The sequence below is a fragment of the Malaya genurostris genome, chromosome 2, assembly GCF_030247185.1.
Source record: "Malaya genurostris strain Urasoe2022 chromosome 2, Malgen_1.1, whole genome shotgun sequence".
NCBI classification, from domain to species: domain Eukaryota; kingdom Metazoa; phylum Arthropoda; class Insecta; order Diptera; family Culicidae; genus Malaya; species Malaya genurostris.
This window is the reverse complement of record NC_080571.1, coordinates 36,808,642-36,830,763: the sequence shown is the minus strand read 5'-3', so window position 1 is coordinate 36,830,763 and position 22,122 is coordinate 36,808,642. Positions and strand designations below refer to the sequence as shown.

At 39.8% G+C, this 22,122-nt stretch overlaps 1 protein-coding gene across 2 annotated transcripts; it reads left to right on the top strand.

Moving 5' to 3' along the window:
• Positions 1–1,104: 1,104 nt before the first annotated feature.
• On the top strand, positions 1,105–20,760 carry LOC131429614 (titin). 2 transcript variants are annotated; one of them, XM_058593845.1, is made up of 6 exons: positions 1,105–1,500; positions 1,561–2,125; positions 2,456–2,789; positions 2,855–2,984; positions 3,043–5,232; positions 19,027–20,760. In XM_058593845.1, the coding sequence occupies exons 1-6, from the start codon at positions 1,363–1,365 to the stop codon at positions 20,386–20,388; spliced, it is 4,719 nt and encodes a 1,572-aa protein (XP_058449828.1). In that variant the 5' UTR covers positions 1,105–1,362; the 3' UTR covers positions 20,389–20,760. The 2 variants fall into 2 exon arrangements, with proteins under 2 accessions (XP_058449828.1, XP_058449827.1); XM_058593844.1 differs by having other exon boundaries at positions 1,561–2,789.
• Positions 20,761–22,122: the final 1,362 nt, after the last annotated feature.

Sequence of the window (22,122 nt, the reverse complement as noted above, 5' to 3'; positions counted from 1 at the left end):
ATGTGTTAAACGCCAGGAGGGTGCATTTTCATAGACAGATACAGGAAAAAATTAATCACGTTTGTTAACCTCGGTAGACCCAACCAACATCAACATTGGAACAAAAGATTACATGCAATTTATGTTTTTTATGTATTGGGAACAATTCGAAACATTTAATCCGAAATGTTGCCAGTGTCGTTAGCTTTACATTGTATAATTGACAGGTCGTTTGGAACTGGAAGCTGTCATTCCAAACGAACAACTGTCGTCATTCTGGTTATAGGCACTCTAATGGGCATGAAGTGATTGCAATTGTAAGCGTGGATGCAAGTATTTTATTTACGGAAACGCTACGTTTGATTGTGAGGCGGAATTGTAATAATAAATTAAACTGCCTAAATACAGGACTATCAGTCCTCGGTTAAAATGTATGCTAGCCATGACAATCTATTACGGTGTAATTGATAAAGTTCCCCTCAACGAATTCTATAGCTCGTAATCCTGTGCAAGAACTTTTACTTATAATACCACCGTTTCTCTTCAAAGTGATATAAATGTAGCGAAGTTTAATGGAGAAAAGTTCCGCTGAAGCTGAGAATCAGAAATGAACATGTTACTATATTTACGCTTAGATCAGTACTAATTATAGAGAGTAAATTATTTTGCAATACAAGTGACACGAGTTTATTCGAACCAGAAGCGATGGCAGATATCATGCGATACAGTTTTAATAAACGAGTGGCAGGTCGTGTCTTCGATACATTGGTTAAATTCCTCAAAATCTTTGAAACTTTAGTTTAGGTTCTAATATTTTTGACTCTATTATACACCTACATACACCTGTATTTTGTATTTCGATAGAATCGAAATATTTCGATTGAATGTGAAAGTTTGCATTCTGTATACCGATCGAATGGCACTTTTGTAAGGAAAATTTCGCATTCGATCGAAATATTTCAATTTAAACTAGAAATCAAATGAAATACAGAATAGGAGTACTAATCTAGTGTTATATATCTACTGTATTTAAAAGCAATCGAACAGAATATGATTTTACTCTAAACCGACGCAACTGCATCTAGCGTGTATTCACCATAGCGACGATTCCGTTACAAACAAAAATTCCAGAAGAGCCAGACCAGCGGCTAATAAGAAAGTCACACCAAAAGAGATGTGAGAAAATTCGTTCAAAGCGGAGAAGATGAAATGAAAAAAAAGCATAATGTTGTTACGAAACTGTCATCCGTCTGACCGTTTGAATGTGCCTTCGCTGTAATTTTAGTGATCAAAATCGAGCTAATTCGTCGAATTGGTTATATATTTTGTAACGATATTTTGTGTAACGTAATAAATATGGTGTCAATTGTGTTCCTGTGAAGAATGTCCGTCAATATTACGGTGCATGCCAAAGGGCAACCGACGCCGTCGTCAGTAACAGCAAACTGTAATCTTTTCTCAAGCCTTGATAGTGTTCGCCAATCAGATAATCAAAGGAGAAGGAAAGAACGTTTAGAACAGGTAATTCACGGTTAAAACTTTGTTAAATATATAATCTTTAGTGCAATGCTATTTTATCAGGTACGTCAACAGTCCAAAGAACTTGCTGCAAAAGTTCGAAAAAACTTTCAAGCGGCTAAAACTAAACAGCTAGCTTATATACAAAAGGTCAAACAGGACGAACTCAATAACTGGAAACGGAAACACATTGCTAAATTGCAAGCTGATTATCAAAACTGCCTAGAAGATGTTGGTGAAGCTCACAAAGCGGCAGAGGCAGCCGAACAATGCGAAATTTGGTTTCAGGAAAGAAAGGCCGCCCAGCAAGCTGCAGCTCTCATGCGTGGAAAACAGGCCGAATCGAAGCTTGCTGGAGAAATTCAGGAACGTGAGAATAAAAAGCCGAAAAAGAAAAAGGAGTATAAGCCGTCTAAATCCGTCGGAGTTCAAGTTTCCGGGATTGAAAAGGAGAAGAAAGAAGAAACTGATGGTCTAGCAGACGAAAGTATTTCATCTGCAAACACATTGAGCGCTTTTGAGCAATTCAAAAAAGCTGGTAAATCGAAATCCTTACCCGGCGCAGAAAGTCACAGCAGGCACCTGTCACCGGATTTCATATCGTCTGATGACGAATTACTAGCTTCAGGTAAAAATAAAGAAAATATCCCCGTCTATAACATGCCATCAAAGAAGGGGATAGAAACTTTATATTACAACGCGAACTCGTTCACCTCACCGGACACATTACACAATTTACCTCCTCAAACTACACAATCTGCCAAGGTTCCTGCGTTGAAACCTTTCACACAAGTATCCGAATTCATCAAAAAGCGTCGAGAGGATCGATCACACAAACATCAGCCACAACCGATGGCATCACATCAGACTGTGAAAGATCCGGGCAGTTACTCTTCGCAGAAAAATGTTCAATTCGATGATTACAGTGAAAATACGCTTTCTTTTCCCACGAGTACAGCACTGGATCGATCGATTCTGGACTCGCCTCGTAAGCCGGTTCGCAAGTTGGTAGAACAACCGAAAGCACTGCCAACGGTTGGCACTAGAAGTGCCGCTCCAATTCCACCGTCGAAAACAAAAAGCTCACTGCTGGTCAGTCCGTCCAAGCAATCGAGTGCCACCACCGCCAGCACTAAGGTACAGTACTACGACTATAATACCAAGTATCGGAAGGAATATGATCAGCCGGATTCGATTGTGCACCGGAACGATAAGTCTGCGGGCGAACCGAACGCAATGCAAGAAGCCAACCGACTGGAGCGGTTACAAAATGAAATGCTTAACGCGAGAAGGTAAAATGATATAAGGTTTGTGATTAGTATCGATAACTGTTCTTATTTTTGTGTGTATTTTACAGACAACCAGCGATCGCAGATCGTTCGAAGCTGGCTCTTGAAAAATTGCAAACTCGAAAGGATTACGAGAACCTTAAGGCCGAACTAGACAAATTGGTTAAGGCTGAAAGTCAAGTTAAAGGGCTTGATTTGGTAATAATGCATTCTAGAGTTTTGTTGGTAAAAATATTTCATTGTTTCTGTTTTTCAGACAAAGAAACCTCTTTTGACGGAAGCTCAGCATCGAAAGCAAAACGAAACCCGACAGAAACGTATGAACGAAGCCGTCGAAGATTTGACCAAACGACGCGTTCTGATCACCTGTCCAAGAGTTCGAGATCCTCCCAGACACGTTCCGCAACCAAGCCAACCGTCTCAAATTAATGTGGCTGCAGGGCGGACCGATGCCGTCACTTTACCAGGCGATGATTCTCTGATTCGTGCAACCAATAGTTCGGATAGTTGCAGTTCTATTTTACTTGGGAATGATCCATGCCTGGTGAGAGCGAACATTTCAGTTCCAGCGGAAAAGGAACCGGATAAGGTGGCGCAGTTGAAGGAACTACTGGAGAAAATTAATGAACAGAAAAAGCTGCTGACGGAAGAACTTAGAAAGGAAGAAGAAATAGACCGGGTACTAAAAGTTCCCGAAAAGAGTTTGAAGTCTACCAAAAGTCAAACTGATAACGGTATTTTGAACTTGCAAAAACGTCAGAAACAACTGGACGAGCAGCAGCAGGAACTAAAACGGAAGGAAAAGGAAATTCGAGAACTTGAAAAACAATTGAAGGAAAAATTAAATCGATTGGAAAGAGATAAATTGAAACCGACATTGCCTGTTCAAGTAGAGACGCATGGAGTAGCGAAGGGCGATGTACAGACGGTCCCGGATTTATCGTCAAGCGATTCAAACGGTAGTTTCCAATCTGGTTCGGAGATACCCGTCAAAATTGTTATCACTCTGAACGATAAAATGCAAAAGAAAGTGAAAAAGACTCCGAAAAAAGTCGTTTCTGAAGTTCGGAAAAGAAAAAAAGCCAAGGATGCTGCGAACCCTCCTCTGGAAGCTCCTGAATGCCAACCGAAAGTTCCAACCGAAGCGAAGGTATCTCGACCTTCACCGAAAAAAGTTATTCCACCATCCAAAGCTCTACCGGAACCGGACCAATCACCTATTAGTTCAACCACCTCAACTGTATACCGGCAGCCACCAGCGAAGATTGAAAACCGCATGAGTCAATTATTGAAACAAATTGATCAAAAACAAACCACCGCTGACAAGATTCCTATTCCGAAACCACCGTCTGCAAAGGTTATTCCGAAGCATCAGCTGAGAAAAGAAACCACTCCTGCTCTAGTGCCGCCTGGTAGACAGAACTTGGATCCCGTGTTGATGCAATACATTGTTCGCCTGCTAGGAATGTCCCGCCAGTCAATCGATCAACTGGGCGTTAGCTCATCGACGACAATTTCTACACCTCACGATTCGGTTGTCAACGTCAGTGAGAATCAGTCTAGCGCCGAAGATGACGTCCTTAAAGATCAGTCGCGATTGGATAAATTACGGAAATTCATCAATGAAAATTACAACTTTTTGAATGAAATCGACGAGACGTTGAAGGAACAGGAACTGAATGGCACATTGGACGAGAACATCAGTCGAGTGGGTGACATTTGGATGAGAACACTGAGCCGAAAGGAAAACGAAATTCGTCAGAAGAAAATCTCACAAACCAAAACGTCAGATAGTGTCAGGCAACCGGCAGTGCAACAGTCGCCACCGGTAAAGGAAAGTTCACTAAAATCGATACTTAAGTCTCCCAAGAGAACTCCCGATGCCAAGGTGGCAAAGATTATCACCCCACAGGGACACGTTGAGATCATCAATTTGAGCGATCGAGAGGAGCAGGAAGTGTTGGAAAAATATGCCCAACTTACCGAAAATTGCAGTAAACGCATCAGCGAACTATCGGACATGATTCAGAAGGTACGCGAAGAAAAGAAAAAATTGATTGAGAACAGCTTGTCTTCTAGCGAACAGCAAGAATCTACTAAATATATGGACATACCGCAACCTTTGATGGGTGCATCGATTCAACGGGACAATAACCTAGTTCCTCCCAAGACCCCGCTCGAGACGAGTCCTCAATCGACAAGAGACGATCCGGTCAGTGAGGAAATCAATGCCATTTTTATCGCTTCACGGCAGATTGGGCTCAGCAAAGACAGCGGAATTGCGATGTCACGACCGGTGACCTCGTCCGATTTTCGTGACAGTCCGGATGCACGGCCACAGAATGCTGTAGTGCAACAGCTTGAACCGGCGAAAGATTTTGGTGTGCAAGATACGGCGACAACTGCACCGGTATCGTTCGAACCTGTCTTGAAGGATATTCCCAAGGTGAGTTTAATAGACACTATTTTTTTTTCTTATATGGGTGCAAATTCAAAATATAACAAATTAATACGTTCAAATAGTGACCAGTATTTGAATACCTACTGAACTGGAAATTTTAAACAAATTCTCAATTTCATCTCTCCTACTGCTCGGAAATTTTTCTGCGCATCGATTCGTGTGGACAAAACAAAACCTTTTCCAATAATTAGTAATCGATACTTCAATTGCTTACGAACAATGTCTATTTTTCTCTAATTCTCTAGCCATTTTCATGATTTCCCCTAAAAGAGACAATAATTTCGTATTTCGCTTCTATTCCAACAGAGCCTCTTCAAACAATTCGAATTAATATTACACCGATTTGGATTCTGTGCGGTTCGTTAATAACGTAAAGAAGGGTGCTGTGCTCATCAGCATGTGGACCTTCTGCGAATTAACTTAATGCGCCGTTCGCCTCGCACCAGAGGCTTTCATAAGAATTCTGCTCTTCGCATTTTTTTGAAAAAAATTTTGAGTTGTTTTATGAGAAGATTTTCTAACAGTTTTTTTTGGCAAATCAAGCGGTTTTTCATGCAGTTGTTCCGAGAATTTTTTTTTCGAACAGATTTTGAATTTCTTTTTTTTAAGATTTCCTAGCAGTTACTCAAAAAACTGAGAAATTTTTCCGAGCAGTTTTTTTTTAGCAATTTGTCTTGTTTTGAGCAGTTTTTAAAGCAATTCTTCGAGCAGTTTTTCTAAAAAAATTCCGATGAATTTTGTCTAGCTTTTTGAGTAGTTTTTCCAGTAGTTTTTTGAGAAATTTTTAAACATTATTTTGTAGCAGTTTTTAAGCAGTTTTTTGGATAAGTGTTTCGGAGCGTTTTTGGAGTAATTTTATGGAGAAAATTTCCTAGAAGTTTCTTAAGCAATTCTTCGATAAGTTTTGCGATTATTCGAGTAGTGTTCCGAGCAGTTTTTTAAGAATTTTCTTTGAATTGCTTTTGTTCACTTTTATTCCCGTGTAGTCTTGAAGAAATTTTTCTAGAAGTGTTTTCCAGTAGCTTTCGAGTTTTTTTAGCGAATTTTTTTTTAATCCGACCATTATCTTCTAGCAGTTTATTTGAGAAGATTTTGTAGCAGTTTTTTGAGCAATTCTTCTAGCGGTTTTTTAAGATGTTTTCAAACAATTTTTGAAGTTGATTTTTGAGCAAATTTTTAATAAATATTCTTCGAGTAGTATTTCGAGTAGTTTTTTTTGAGAAGTTTTTTCAACAATTTTTGAAAAGTGTTTCGATCAGTTTTGAAGCAATTCTTCGAGCAGATTTTGAAGTAGCTTTTCGAGACTTCCGTGTAAGGTTTTGAAAAAATGTTTTGTTTTGTCGAGAAGTTTTTTCTAGTAGTTTTTCGAGTTTTTGAGACGTTTCCCGAGTATTTTTTAAAGTATTTCTTCGAGAAGTTTATCAGAGCATTATTTTCTAGCAGTTTTTTGTGTAGTTTTTTAGCAGTTTGCCAGTATTTATTTAAGAAGATTTCCAGTTTTTTGAGCATTACTTCGAGTGTTTTTTGGAGAAGTTTCTGGGAGTATGTTTTTCCTAGCAGTTTTCGGAGTAGTTTTTTACAAATTCTTCATGAAACTTTTGCGAGCAGTTTTTGGGTAGTTTTCTAAGCGTTTATGAATTCTAGTAGCTTTCCAGTTTAGATAATTTTCTCATAAAGTTGCTGGGAACTGCTACAAAATAATGTTTGGAAAACTTGAATACTGCTTATTTTTAAAGTTTACGGAGCATAATTTTGCAACAGTTCTTTCAAGCAGTTTTTTTTAGATTTTCTAGCAGTTGTTTTAGCAATTCTTCGTGAAGTTTTCCGAGTAAATTTTTCTAGCAGTTTTCGAGTAATTGTTCAAACATTCTTTGGAATTGTTTTCGATTAGCTGTCTTATTTCTGTGTAGTTTTTTAAGAAATTTTTCGAGTATTTTTTTGCAGTTTCCGAATTTTTCGAGCAGTTCTTCCAGTAGTTCCAGTAGTTTTCCGGGCATGGTTTTTTAGAAGATTTCCTAATAGTTTTTTGAGATATTCTTCGAGCAATTTTTCAAGTAGTTTTTAGCAGCCCTTCCAGTAATTGTTGTTTAGATCTCCAAGTAGTTTTTTGAGCAATTCTTCAAGCAGTTTTATCGAGAAGTTTTTCTAACAATTTTTTTCTGGCAGGTTTCCAGATGTTTTTTTCGAGAAGTTTTCCGAGTTACTTTTTAAGCTGTTCTCCCAGCAGTTTTTTCACGATGTTCTCCTAGCTGTTTTTCAGATTTCCTTGCAGTTTTTCAGACATTCTTTAAGCAGCTATTCCGAAAAGTTGCTTCTAGTAGTTTTTTTTTTAATTTTCCGGATTACTTTTTAAGTTGTTCTTTGAGCAGTTTTGTAAGAAATCTCCGAACATTATTTTGTAGCAGTTGTTTTAAAAGATTTTCTAAGTTTTTTGAGCAATTCTTCAATCTGTTTTTTAGAGAAGTTTTCCGAGCGTTTTTGGAATAGTTTTTTGAGAAAATTTCCTGGCAGTTTTTTTAGCAATTCTTCGAGAAGTTTTGCGAGGAGTTTTTTCTAACATTTTTCGAGTAGTGTTTTGGGTAGTTTTTTCAAGCATTTTTTGGAACTATTTTGTTTTTTTTTATTCCCGTGTGTGTAGTTTTTGAGGAAATTTTTCGAGAAGTGTTTTCCAGTTTTTCCTGTAGTTTTGAAAAAAAAAATTGAGCATTATTTTCTGATAGTTTTTTGATCATTTTTTCAGCAGTTTTTTTAGATTTTCCATTAGTTCTTCAAGCAATTCTTCGAGCGGCTTTTTCAGGAAGTTTTTTCTAACAGTTTTTGAAGTTTTTTTTAGTAATTTATTGATCAATTTGTCCGACAGTTTTTGAGAAGTTTTTCGATCAATTTTTAAGCAATTATTCTAGCACATTTTCAAGTATTTTTAGAAGTTTGACCTTTTTTTAGTAGTTTTTATAGCAAATTTTTGAGAAGTCTTCCAAGCAGTTTTTGGAGATATTCTTTGAGCATTTTTTCGAGTAGTTTTTTGCCAGCTCTTCCAGTAGTTTTTGTTTAGTTCTCCGGGTAGTTTTTTGAGCAATTCTTCGAGTAGTTTTTTCAAGAAGTCTATCAGAGCATTGTTTTCTAGCAGTTTTTTGATTAGTTTATTTTAGCAGTTTGCCAGTAGTTATTTGAGAAAATTGTCAGTTTTTTTAGCAATACTTAATGTTTTTTTCGACAAGTTTTTATGGGTATTTTTTCCTAGTAGTTTTCGGAGTAGTTTTTTGAGTAGCTTTTTTAAAAGACTTCCTAGCTGTTTTTTTAACATATCTTTGAGAAATTTCCGAGCAGTTTTTCGAGTAGTTTTTTTGACGAGTTTTTAAGCTTTTCAAGAGTTTTTATAGAATTTTCTTATCCGTGTAGCTTTTTAAAAAAATATTGCGATGATTTTCTAGTAGTTTTTGAGTTTTTTAAGCAGTTTTTTGAAAAGTTTTCTAAGCAGTTTCATGAACAGGATTTCTAGCAATTCTTCAAGCGGTTTTTTGGAGAAGTCTTTTCTAAGAGTTTTTTAAAAGATTGCCACGCAGTTTTTTGAGTAATTTTTTGAGAAGTTTTTCTGAGTAATTTTTTGAAACGTTTTTTCAGTACTTCTTTAAACCATTTTTTGGATTGTTTTTGAACGACTCTTTGAGCAGTTGTTTGAACCTTTTTGTCTTTCTCTATAGAAAGGTATTAGAATTGCTGGAAAAACCGACTTTCGAACGGAGCCTCGGAGACCCATAGTGTTATATACCATTCGACTCAGCTCGACGAGATCGGAAAATGTCTGTGTGTGTGTGTGTGTGTGTGTGTGTGTGTGTGTGTATGTGTGTGTGTATGTGTGTGCACTTTTCGAAGATATTTGTGTTGGTCGTACTTGTTTCGGCGTCTTTATAGCAAAACACACAGCAGTCATTCGCCAGTGAATGTAGCTAAAAGCTAAAATTTTATTTAATTTTATACTTTGTTTTATGAAATCAATAATACTTATACTCACATAATATATAACCTCAAAGTTTTAATTGCAGTACATCCCAACAATTCAGTTAAGTAATATTTAGCTATAAATGTACAATAGTTTAGGTGTTTAACTTAGAAATACAAATTTAGTTTACTCACTGTTACAATAAATTCAGTTCACTTCGTAGTAAATTATTAAATTAAATCTAACCGAATTCACGCGTCTTACCGTAATGAAAGTTCAACGTATTTTTTCTCGTTATTTATCCGAGCTGCCAACTAATCTTACTGTCTTACAACTAAGTCACCTTTTGAGCTAACACTTCTTGTTCTCGCTCGCTTGAAAACTCAACAGACCGAGGGGGCTCGTTGGGACCGGCCGCGCAAGCCGTAACATCCTCCGACCCGTAACACTGGTTCTCGGAATACGGTACAGTTTTACTTTCCTCTAAGTCCAAACGAGCAAGCTTAGTGGCCGGTCTCAGTACAGTTCCCGTAGAGGTTTGAACTACAGCTTGACGTACACGTCCATCGCGTCCAGGCCGCGTTTCAATCACGCGTCCCCTGATCCACCCGTTTCGCACAGATTCTTCAATAATTATGACCAGATCTCCGGGCATCAACGATCGCGTATCCTTGTGCCACTTCGTCCGTCGAGTAATCGTTGGTAAATATTCCTTCACCCATCTTCGCCAGAACAGATCAATCAAATGCCGGCAAAGGTTCCAATCACTCTTGCACACAGCTCTTAGTTCGATCGGAGTCTTCGTTGGTTGTATCACACCACTGGAACTCGCTAAGATAAAATGATTCGGTGTGAGGGCTTCCTGGGTACCAACGTCTAATGGAATAAACGTAAGAGGTCGGGAGTTGACAATTCCTTCGGCTTCGGCTAATATAGTAGCGAACGTCTCTTCATCAGGGCATCTGGACGTACTCATGGCCGCAAAGGCTATCTTCACCGAACGCACAAGCCTTTCCCACGATCCCCCCATGTGTGGAGAAGAAGGTGGATTAAACAACCATTTTGTGTTGGTATTAGTAAAGGTTTCCGACAACTGTCCGTTGATCGATTTCATTTCGCATTTTAACTCGTTGCTTGCACCCACAAAGTTGCTGCCATTATCGCTGTAAAACTCAAGTGGAGATCCACGACGCGCCACAAATCGCCTAACTGCCATCTTGCACGACATCGTAGAAAGAGAATGCACAACCTCGAGGTGCACTGCTCGTATCGACAAGCAGGTGAATAAGGCGACCCACCGCTTGACTCTGCTTCGTCCGACTCGCACTTGCATAGGTCCGAAATAATCCAGCCCAACGAAAGAAAACGGACGAATAAACGCACTCAACCTTGCACCCGGCAGCGGACCCATCCGTGGAATTGCAGGTGTAGCTTTGCGTACTTTGCAGTGCATACAGCTTTTGGTAACTTGTCTCACTATCACTCTCAGCCGTGAAACGTGAAAACGTTGCTTAATTTCATTCACCACGGTCTCCGCGTTACAATGAAGATATTTCTCATGGTACCATGCTATAATAAGCTTGGTAACACAGTGATCACGTGGCAATATGATCGGATTTTTCATGTCGTATGACGCAAAGGCTGCTTCAGCTATACGGCTTTCCATGCGCAAAACTCCATCCTCATCCAAGAAGGGAGAAAGGGAATTCAGTTTACTATCACTCTCGAACGTCGGATCTATTCCACTGCTTTGCATTTTCTTCCACGAAGACAGGATAGCTATCTCACTCGCGTACGCTTCCTTTTGCATGTTGCGGAAAATAAGCATTTCAGCCATCTGCAACTCTTTTTGCTGTAAGAATTTCACATTGATTGGAAGTGCGATGCGCTTCAATCGAAGATTGTCCACGTAGCGCAAAACATAACCCACCGTACGCAATAATCTGGTCCATCGCGAAAACCTGTCCCATGAAATAAGCTTTACTGTTTTCGTATGCTGAATTACACAAACTCGCCGTTCCTCATTGGTACCGGAAATCACTTCCGGTTGTTTTGGCCATCGGTTCTGAGAATCATATAGAATACTGGACCCTCGAAACCATCGACTGTCGGGTTCTAGATTAGGGCCGGTTCCCCATTTCGTTGCCTCGTCCGCCACGTTCTGCTTACTAGCGATCCATCTCCATTCCGCCGGGCTCGTCAGAGTGAGAATTTCACCTACGCGGACCGAGACAAACTGACGGTAGATACGTTGATCAGATACAATCCACGAAAGCACTGTACGCGAATCGGTCCAGACAAACCTCTGATGGATGGGTAAAGTGTGAGTGGAACAGATACTTTTAGGCAACCGCGCACCTATCACTGCCGCTTGCAGCTCCAACTTTGGAATCGTCAAACTCTTGAGAGGGGCTACTTTCGATTTGCCCGCCACGAGTGAACATTGGATTTTTCCCGAAACAATAGCACGAAAGTATGCAGCACAAGCATACGCTGATTCGCTCGCGTCCACAAACACGTGCAGCTGAATAGACTCGATTTCTGGCGATATTTTATCGGGAAAATAACAACGTGGAATCCGAACTAAATACAGCTTACGAAGCAGCTCTGTCCATTTTTGCCATCGAGCCGTTAAGGCTTCCGGTACGGGATCATCCCATCCAGTCTTACTACGCCAAATGTCTTGTATGAGAACTTTCCCATGAACAATGAGATGCGAAAGTAAGCCCAAAGGATCGAATATTTTCATAACGGTTGACAAGACCTCTCGTTTCGTCGGCCAAACTGGCACTGGATCGGACGCCGCTGTATATGTGAACACGTCCTCCGTTGGGATCCACTGCATTCCCAACACTCGCTCCATCCCGTGCGGATTACTGGATACCGCAAGACTTTTCTCTGTGACGGGCTTAGTATCTCCGACCCGTTTCCGAAACTCCTCACTGTTCGATAACCATGAGTGTATCTCAAAACCTCCGCGGGAGTGGATATATTTTACTTCCTCCGCTCTCTTGATGGCATCCGCTACGCTGTCTACGCTGTCCAAATAGTCATCCACATAGTGCTTGCGTTCAATCGCATCTGCCGCATGTGGAAACTGATTTGCAAATTCTCGGGCGTTAATGTTTTTAACATATTGAGCCGAGCAGGGCGAACTAGTCGACCCAAACGTCGCAACATCCATGAGGTAAACTTGAGGTATCATGGATGAGTCGTTTCTCCAAAGGATTCGCTGAGCATGTCTGTCCTCCTTTTTCATCAAGATCTGGTGGAACATTTCCCGAATGTCGGCGCAAATGGCCACCTTGCGCTCTCGAAAACCGCTGAGTACGCCGGAAAGAGAAGTGAGAAGATCGGGGCCCTTAATTAACATAGTGTTAAGGGAAATACCATCTACGGTAGCCGCTGCGTCGCAAAAAATCCGTATTTTCCCAGGCTTTTTTGGATTTAGTGCTACCCCAAGTGGAAGATACCAAATCCTCCGCGGATCGGCGTCATTCAATTCTTCTGCGGTAGCCAAATGGATATAACCTTTGTGCTGATATTCATCCATTTGCTTTGTAACACTTCTACCAATCTCAGGATTCTCTTTCATTCGTCGTTCAAGACATATCAGTCTTCGGAAGGCCATGGCGTAACTATCTGGCAATTCAAATTCGTCGTGTCTCCATAACAAACCGGTTTCATACCGTGTTCCGACGCGCTTCGTGGTTGTCTGTAGAAGGTGTAGGGCGCGTTGATTTTCTCTGGAGTCGGGAGCTTCTTGCAGCGATATTCCCAACGATTCCACCGAAAAATAGTGCTTGACAAGCTCGTGCAAAGTCGCCATATCCTCCGCACTCTCACGTATGTACAAATTGTAATCGTTTTCCATACCTAATGTAGCAGTTCCGTGCACTGACCATCCTAATCGTGTCTTTGTAGCGATGGGATCACCCATATTTCCCTCGCGCGTCTTGAGCGGAACAGCCAAATGAGCGTTGTCGATTCCAATCAGAACCCGCGGCGTAATTTTTACGTAACTTTCGATAGGCAATCCTTGCAGATGCGGATACCGTTGAAGCAAATCACCATAATTGAGTGACTGCTTTGGTAAAGCGAGATTATGCACAGTTCGTGCATTCGAAAGTTTATAAACTCGTGATGAGTTAGACCCGGATATATGACAGTCGATTTTCAGCGACGCCTCTTCAACCCTTTTGACGCTCGCAGTCCAAGTAAGACACAAATCTTCACTTTCGCCTTTCACGTCTAGCTGGTCGGCGATACTCTTCTTCATGAGTGTTATCGAAGAGCCATCGTCGAGGAATGCGAACGTCTTCACTACACGGTCTCTCGCTTGCAAAATTACAGGCACAATGCGGAATAATGATGAAAATCCTTCCCGATTGTGATTGTTTACATTAGCATACCCGCTCAACTTCGCACGCACTACGTTCGTCGAATGCAGTAACGGGTGATGCTTGTATTCGCAGCCGCCAATGCCACAACGCGTTTTCATCTTACAGGGACGACGTCCATGCGAAAACAAGCAACACCTACAGAGAGAGTGCTTCTGAATTGTTTTCCATCGTTCGTCTATATCTAATTTCCGAAAAACCTCACATTCTCTGATTCTATGGTTGGGGTCATGACATACTAGACATTGTTTACCTACTACCTCGGGTGTAGTAGGAAGCCTAACCGTTTTGGTAAATTCCTCGTTGTGTGTGAATACAACATTCTTCTTCTCTGTCCTGTCGTGTTTACTGACCGGTTTGGAGTCAATAACGAGAGTGACGTCCGATGCGGCAGACACTATAGTAGTCATATACTGCGCAAAAACCCGAAGATCGACGACCGAATACTGCCTTTTATACAATGCCCAGTCGAGTTTTAGATGCGCTGGGAGTTTCTCGACCAATTCGAAAAGCAATGTCGGATTACTCAAGTGATCATTTTGATTACAAGCCGTAAGATGATCACATAGATTTTGGACCGCCATGCCAAAAGAAATAAGCGTCTCTAATTTTTCGGGTTTGGGAGTTGGAATATCTCTTAACCGTTTTAACAAAGTGTGTATTAAAAGTTCCGGTCGCCCGTATAATGTTTGAAGGGTATCAATTACATGCGGCACTGAGGACGGCAGAAGAAGTCTACTGCGCACCGCCTCCAACGCAGGCCCACGTAAGCAACGCTGTAAACGAACTAAATTTTCGGCATTCGTGTAGCCACATGCTTGGGTTGAGTTAGAAAATGAACTAACGAATAGAGGCCAATCCTCCGGATGGCCAGTGAAGATCGGCAAATCTTTCGGCATAACCTGACGAGCAGCAAGTTGCTGCGGTCCGAGATCCCGTCCCTGAGACAAAGGTTGTTCATAAAGTGCTTGTCGTGCTGGCAAAGCAAATGGTGGATCATAATGAGGCTTCGGAAAATTGCTGCGTTGCCCACTATCAATTGCAGAATAAGGATTGGTACGCGGAAGGTTCGAACATTGGTATTCGTCATACAATCTCGGCATCTGTGGTGGATAGGATATATGCTTTTCCCCTAAGTACTTATCTGATCCAGCTGGACGCGTAGAGGCAAATTGCATATTCGCTCTAGGGTCATTAATCTCGACAGCATCTTCCTGTTTCTCTCCCGTCCGAAAGGGTACAGTTGTCGAAGTCGTCATTTGGCGAGGTGCTGTATCTTGGCTAGCTGGAACCATAGAACTGGTCTGTCCTCCAGCGGGTTGCTTCCATCCCCACCATCTGCGTTGGCTTAGTCGTGACATCCATTGATGATAGAGTACATCTGGTTCCCCCAAAGGATGGCATTGTCCAAGAGGACGAGTAGATTGCTTATTTCCAATAAGCTGTGAGTTTGCGGTTGATCGCAGCGGACAATTTCTGACAGCTCCTTCATCGGGCACGTTCTTCCGATTGAATTCCATTGGAAATACTTGTTCTTCGTTATCACATGTTTCAATCCCTGGCTGCATCGGGATACATTGATCTATCACGCCTTTCTCGGCAGCTGTCGTAGTCGAAATCTGGCGGGATGCTGTTTCTTGGTTGTTCGGGGCCATTGTAGAATTGGCCTCACCTCCTAGATGTCGCTCGAATCTCCACCCGTTGACTTTACTGATGCTGCTTTGTTGCGATTTGTGACTCCGTATATCGTCGATCTCATCTTCGGGATCTTGATCCAATACGCGATACTTTTCGTCACAGAACTGTTTATCTAGCTCAAGTTTTTTCCTCTCAAGCTCGCCTTCTTTTTGAAGTCTTTCTTGCTCATGACGCCGCTGCTGATCCCGTTGCTCTAGTTCTAACTGTCGCTCCAGTAGAGCTTTCTGTTCCTCAAGCCGTTGCAAATTCATTCTGACTTTGGATGATGAGGTTAGGGACGCTGCAGCCACGCTGTCACCCTCATCAGCACACAATTTACATATGAAATCCTTCTCACTGATGCTGTCACTTACTTCGGTACAATTGTAATGCCACCACGAATTGCATTTATCGCAGGCAACCATCCGGCTGTCGTCCACATTATTGCATCCCTTGCAACTGTATTTCACCGACGTGGATTCCAAATCCGCTGGCATATTGACACGAAGATATTATCTTTTAGTTTGTTGGTCGTACTTGTTTCGGCGTCTTTATAGCAAAACACACAGCAGTCATTCGCCAGTGAATGTAGCTAAAAGCTAAAATTTTATTTAATTTTATACTTTGTTTTATGAAATCAATAATACTTATACTCACATAATATATAACCTCAAAGTTTTAATTGCAGTACATCCCAACAATTCAGTTAAGTAATATTTAGCTATAAATGTACAATAGTTTAGGTGTTTAACTTAGAAATACAAATTTAGTTTACTCACTGTTACAATAAATTCAGTTCACTTCGTAGTAAATTATTAAATTAAATCTAACCGAATTCACGCGTCTTACCGTAATGAAAGTTCAACGTATTTTTTCTCGTTATTTATCCGAGCTGCCAACTAATCTTACTGTCTTACAACTAAGTCACCTTTTGAGCTAACACTTCTTGTTCTCGCTCGCTTGAAAACTCAACAGACCGAGGGGGCTCGTTGGGACCGGCCGCGCAAGCCGTAACAATTTGAACGCGCTCAATTTTCTCAGAGATGGCTCAACCGATTTTAACAAACTTGGGCTCGTTTGAAAGCTACTATCGGGGCATTGATCAAGTTCGAAGATAAAATGGCTGTGACTTTTGGTTCCGGAGATATGATTGTATAAGTGACGTAACCGACAAAAAGCGTTGTATTTGAACGCGCTCAATTTTCTCAGAGATGGCTGAACCGATTTGAACAAACTTGGACTCGTTTGAAAGCTACTATCGGGCCATTGATCAAGTTCGAAGATCAAATGGCTGTGACTTTTGGTTCCGGAGATATGATTGTATAAGTGACGTAACCGACAAAAAGCGTTGTATTTGAACGCGCTCAATTTTCTCAGAGATGGCTGAACCGATTTCAACAAACTTGGGCTCGTTTGAAAGCTACTGTCGGGCCATTGATCAAGTTCAAAGAACAAATGGCTGTGACTTTTGGTTCCAGATATATGATGGTATAAGTGACGTAACCGACAAAACACGTTGATTTTTGCCGCTCTTATATATATAAGGGTGCCAAAATTTTGGGATCAACTCTATTTTCGTAAAGTTCTAGTGCTCAAAAGTTTAAGCACCTCGAAAAAAGCCTTCATGCAAAATTTGACCTAAATCGGACATGCTTAAGGGGTGCTGCCCGGTGGTAAAGGTTTGACAATTTTCGATCTTGAAAAAGCACCATAGGGGGGAGTACATGAAATTTCTAAAATCGAAAAATTTTTTTGATGCCAAAACTCTTAAAACTGCACAAAACATCGAAATTTAGTGTCATCTAAAAAAAAATTTTTTTTGAAAAAATCAACTTTCTGGGACTATTTTCATATTTTTTCTAAGTCCCAAAAAGTCGATTTTTTCAAAAAAATTTTTTTTAGAGATGACACTAAATCTCGACGTTTCATGCAATTCTAAGTCTTTTTTATTAGATTAGCATCACTCTTCTCATACACAACGCAAATGTCAAGTACTAGTTTGGAAAAATTATGCTGACTGTGTGACATAAACACTGAAGCATGCTTTTGTGAACTACTCGAACAATCTGAATCAATTGGTGTCAAAAATAGTATCCAAAGTAATTTAATAAAAGTATGAAATATATTTTCATGAGACTGTTATGAAAGAAGAGAAAGGCATTATCACACCACTAGGTGGATTAAGAAGGGTTTTTTTATTTTCGTGTAGTATTTTTTTTTATTTTCGTGTAGTATTTTGTAGCTTTCCGAGCATGATCAGTTTTTGAGCAATGTTTTGAGAAGTCTTCCAAGCAGTTTTTGGAGATATTCTTGAAGCATTTTTTCGAGTAGTTTTTTAGCAGCTTTTCCAGTAGTTTTTGTTAAGATTTCCGAGTAGTTTTTTTTAGCAATTCTTCAACCAGTTTTTTCAAGAAGTTTTTTGGGCAGTTTTTTTCCAGCAGTTTCCCAGATGTTTTTTTTTGAGAACTTTTCCGAGTTACTTTTAAAGTTATTCTTCGAGCAGTTTTTTTTACAATTTTTTTCCTAGATGTTTCTTAGATTTCCCAGCAGTTTTTTAGTAGTTTATGTTCTAGCAGTTTTTAGAGTAGGTTCTTGAAAAGTTTTCTGGGCTGCTTTTTAAGTTGTTTTTTGAGCAGTTTTTGAGAAGATTTCCTAGTAGTTTTTTGGCATCTCTTCAAGCAGTTTTTGAGATTTCGTGGTAGTTTTTCGAGTAGTAGAGAAATTTTCCGATCTGCTTTTGTGGTTGTTCTTCGAGCATATTTTTTGATAAGATTACTTAGCAGTTTTTTTTTGCAATTCTTATTTTGGAGAAGATTTTCTGGTAGTTTGAGTAGTTTTTGATGGAGTTTCTCCAGCAGTTTTTTAATTCAACCTTACCCGATTTTGAACCTGTTCTTCGAGAAATTTTTCCAGCAGTTTTTTTGAGAAGATTTCCGCAGTTTTTTTAGCAATTTTTGACCAGTTTTTTTGAGAAGGTTTCCGAGCTGCTTTTTAAGTAGTTCTTTGATCAGATTTTCTGAGCAACACCAACAAACTAAACGGTCGTTTTCAGGACATCCAAAATTTAGCAATGCAAGGCAATCGTTTCTTTCTTTATTATCAAGGAAGCCAAACTGAGCATCAGAAAACAAACCGTTCGTTATAAATGACCCGTATAAGTTGTAAATGAAAGCTGGTTTCCTCGGTTTTTGAATGAAGATAATTTTCATTTGCCTCCAGTCAGGTGTAGCAATATTTGACACAAGAAAGTTGTTGAAAAATTTTAACAAGCATCATCCCGCGATGTCAGGAAGATTCTTCTTCAAGTTGAATTTAGTTCTGTTCAACCCAGGAGCATTATTGTTACAAGACATAAGCGCAATAAAAAAGTGGCTACAAATATGCATAGGAACAGAATCTGGACAAACTGTGCTAGCAAAGTCGAACATACATCGATTCAAGTATTTCTCTAGGCCGTCTTTCAAGGAGTAATCATTAAGATTTCTTTAGACCAACTCTCGACAAAATGCCTCCAATAGCTACACTTCTTGGCACAAAGTATGCTCTAGTGTTTGGTTCCTGGTAACAAAAATGAATTTATCCTCCAGGTTTTAGAAACGCTTTGCAGGTTTATTTGTCTCACCAAGCATTGGGAGGCATTCTCTTTGTAGTTGTATCAGAAAATTGTTTCTAAATATTTTATATTTAGGAGAATCTAGTCTGAACACATTTGATTGTTGATATTTTAATAATTGTGCACCCTTTATTTCGAATTTTGAACAGGTCACCCCTCGCATTATTGAATCTAAGAACGGCGGGGGCACACAACAGGTAGTCCAAGTTCACGCGGCAAAAGATCCAGCTCCCAGCAAACGCACCAAACCTCCGGTTGCCATTACCCGATACAGTCCGCAGCTGGATGAAGCGGCAACGGCTCACGAGTTGTCTACGATTCTAGAGGTGGAAACTCCGATGGCATCGAGAGCAAATATTTCGATTCCTCCCAGCGACAAACTGGATCCAGCCGATCGATTGCTGGTGGAAGCCCGTGATAAACTATTGGAACACGCTCGTGCTTTAGGATACGAAGGATTCCCGAACTACGACGAATACGTGCACCAAAAGAAACTGGAAGGTGCACAGTTCGACCCGGAGAAGACTAACTTCTCACGTGTGAACGAGCTGTTGGAGATGACCGATAAAAGTGAACAGTTACGATACCAGAAGTACTTGGATCCCGCTCCGGAGATAAATGTAACCGAGGAAACTCTCAAGGGCGATACCAGTGTTAACAAACAGTCAGAACAGGCGAGTAATTCTAGCTCCAGTGCGTCTCTGCCGGATGTAATAGCTGAATTAAAACTGCGTAACATAATCGATAAATCGTTTAACAATTCACTCGACGATTCTAACCGATCTACACCTGATTCCGGATCAATAGAAATCTTTCAACCAGTCCCAGTCGTTGAAAAGTCACCAACGAAAAGAAAACATTACCGGAAACCGGATGATACCGGTGAATCAACAGTTCAAAAAACGGATTCACTAGAGAGAGATCTAAACCAACTAGGACTTCGTTGGGCTTCCTCAATGCTGAAGAAAAATCAAGAAGTCTTACAGCAAGATCACTCTAGCAGTTCCTCTCTGTCGCTGGTGGAAGACATTCGTCGGGGGTCAGAAAGAAAACAAACATCTTCTATCAGGGAGCAGCGGGATTCTCAGCCCATATCCGGTAAACCACTGAACCTGAAAGAATTCATCGCCCGCGAGCTAATGATCCGTACACATTCCGATCTGAACTCGCTCTCTGATTCGTCCAGCCCATGCAGTCTGTTGCTGAAATCTCTTCTGGACATTAGTCACATCAATACTTCGACACCGGAACTGCTGACACAAACAACAACGGATAAGAATGTCCAGCGCACGTCGACTCCGGTGGCATCGAAATCATCATCCAGCTCATCACGCCTGGCCGAAAGAACCAGGGAACCCAGCCTCAGCGCTGCCGTTGGTTTGTTCTCGGGTGAGTCGAGAATATCGTCCGTTCACATGAGTTCCTCATCCGGCGGAGAACTGACCGTTTCAAATGCTAAGCTCAATTTAGACAGGCTTGAGAAAGGTGAAAAGAAAACGCAACCGTCGTAAGGATGTGAACCCGCTCGGCATTCAGCATTTAATTGTTAATATTTTCGTTAAAAACAGCAGGACGTTAAATAGTGTTTTCGACCGCAATCCAGTGCCTTGTGGAAAGTTTTATCAAATATAATCATATCTGACAATGTTATTTTATAAATATACCCAAATGTGTTAGATATACGTTTTAACTCTTCAATGAGACGCTCACAATCAATGGTGAAAGGGAAGACTTCTTATTAGTTACATAAGTATTGATCGCTAGTTTATAAGATGATGATTTGAAGAGTGCTGACAATTTTTATTTAAGTTATACGTAAGCTGACTTGTTGGACTGTTCCGATATGCAACTGTTTAAACAGAAATAAATGCCTGTAGTCACAATTTCCGATCTGTATTACTATGTATGACTGCCATTTTGATTCAGTATCGTTTTTGGATTCCTTTCAATTTCCTTAGTTCATACACAGAAAGAGAATTTGAATATTTGTCTGTAGCCATTTTTGTGGTTTTGAACATTCTACTGCCTCAACAAACATTTATCGGACCCGAACGAAGGAGCTAAACAGAGCCTTCAAAAGTAATATTTAACAATGAATATAAAAAAAATCAAATAACTTTTATTATATCAGGTGCCTTTTTTTTAGGGAAAGGCTGTCCTGTGAAGATTGATGATTAATTGGCTCACTAATCACGGTTTTTGTTCATATTTTCAAAGTATCAAATCTGGTTTCTTTTTCTTACTGAACCACATCTTAGTTCAACAGTTTTTTTCAATATTTGTTGTCGATTTGTAAAGAGAATTTTTTCTTTTCTATTTCTTCGAGGTTCTAAGAATAGTTTCATCTGACAAAATTCTACTTTGTCATGTTATTTTTTTAAAATAATTATCAATGTAAGTAATGTAATCGATATGGACGACAAGATATTTAGCCCTAGATCTCCCTAACCAAGATCCATCCGGAAATTATTCCTATTGAAATGGATCTTTCGAACGTAGTGGGCAAGCATTTGTCTGAATTTATTATTATACGGTTCATTTTTACATCACACGGTAGAGATTAACAATTGCCGTTAGACAAAGGCTGCGTTTTCAAAATTGTGAATAATGTAGATATTGATATCGTTGAAGTACAGTAAAAATATTAAATGTCCGAGATGTCTTTCCTGTGGAATTCTAGAAGGAATTCTCCGGAAATGTGATCATCGCTCCTAAATGGTGATAATATAGATAATTGGCCATATTGCTTTTGTAGAATGTTTAATAAATAATGGAAAATACTTGATATGTTAGATCATCATTTCCGCTGACCGACTGACTGACGATTGTTCATCAGGAACTCGAAACACCATTTTCGTATCTACAATTAACAGTGTCGGAGTCACAATGATTAGTAAAAAAATTGTGCATTTCAACAAAAATCTGAGGTTTTTCAATTCTATGTCTAAATATTTGAATAAATTTGTTGTTTTTGAATATCAATTTTTACTGATTAATCGGCTATTTTTTTCTATCAAGAATTTGAATTCTTGAAAATAACTCAAGAATATTTCATCCAAATATATTTTATTTCAATCTGGATCTAATTTCATATCACTTGGAATCAAATACTGTTGTTATTTGATTCAAAGCAAATAAGTTTTGTTTCTACAATCAGACTTTCGTGTGATTGTGAGTAGATTCAATGATAGATTTTTTAAATTCATTAAATTGTTACTTAAAACGGATTTTTGATTGATCATTTT

Excerpts from the sequence above, each read along its gene's own strand:
- LOC131429614 (XM_058593844.1), top strand. The coding sequence starts at position 1,363 with ATGTCCGTCAATATTACGGTGCATGCCAAAGGGCAACCGACGCCGTCG. Across the intron at positions 1,501-1,560 it reads GGAAAGAACGTTTAGAACAG|GTACGTCAACAGTCCAAAGA; the intron begins GTAATTCACGGT and ends CTATTTTATCAG. Across the intron at positions 5,233-19,026 it reads TCTTGAAGGATATTCCCAAG|GTCACCCCTCGCATTATTGA; the intron begins GTGAGTTTAATA and ends AATTTTGAACAG.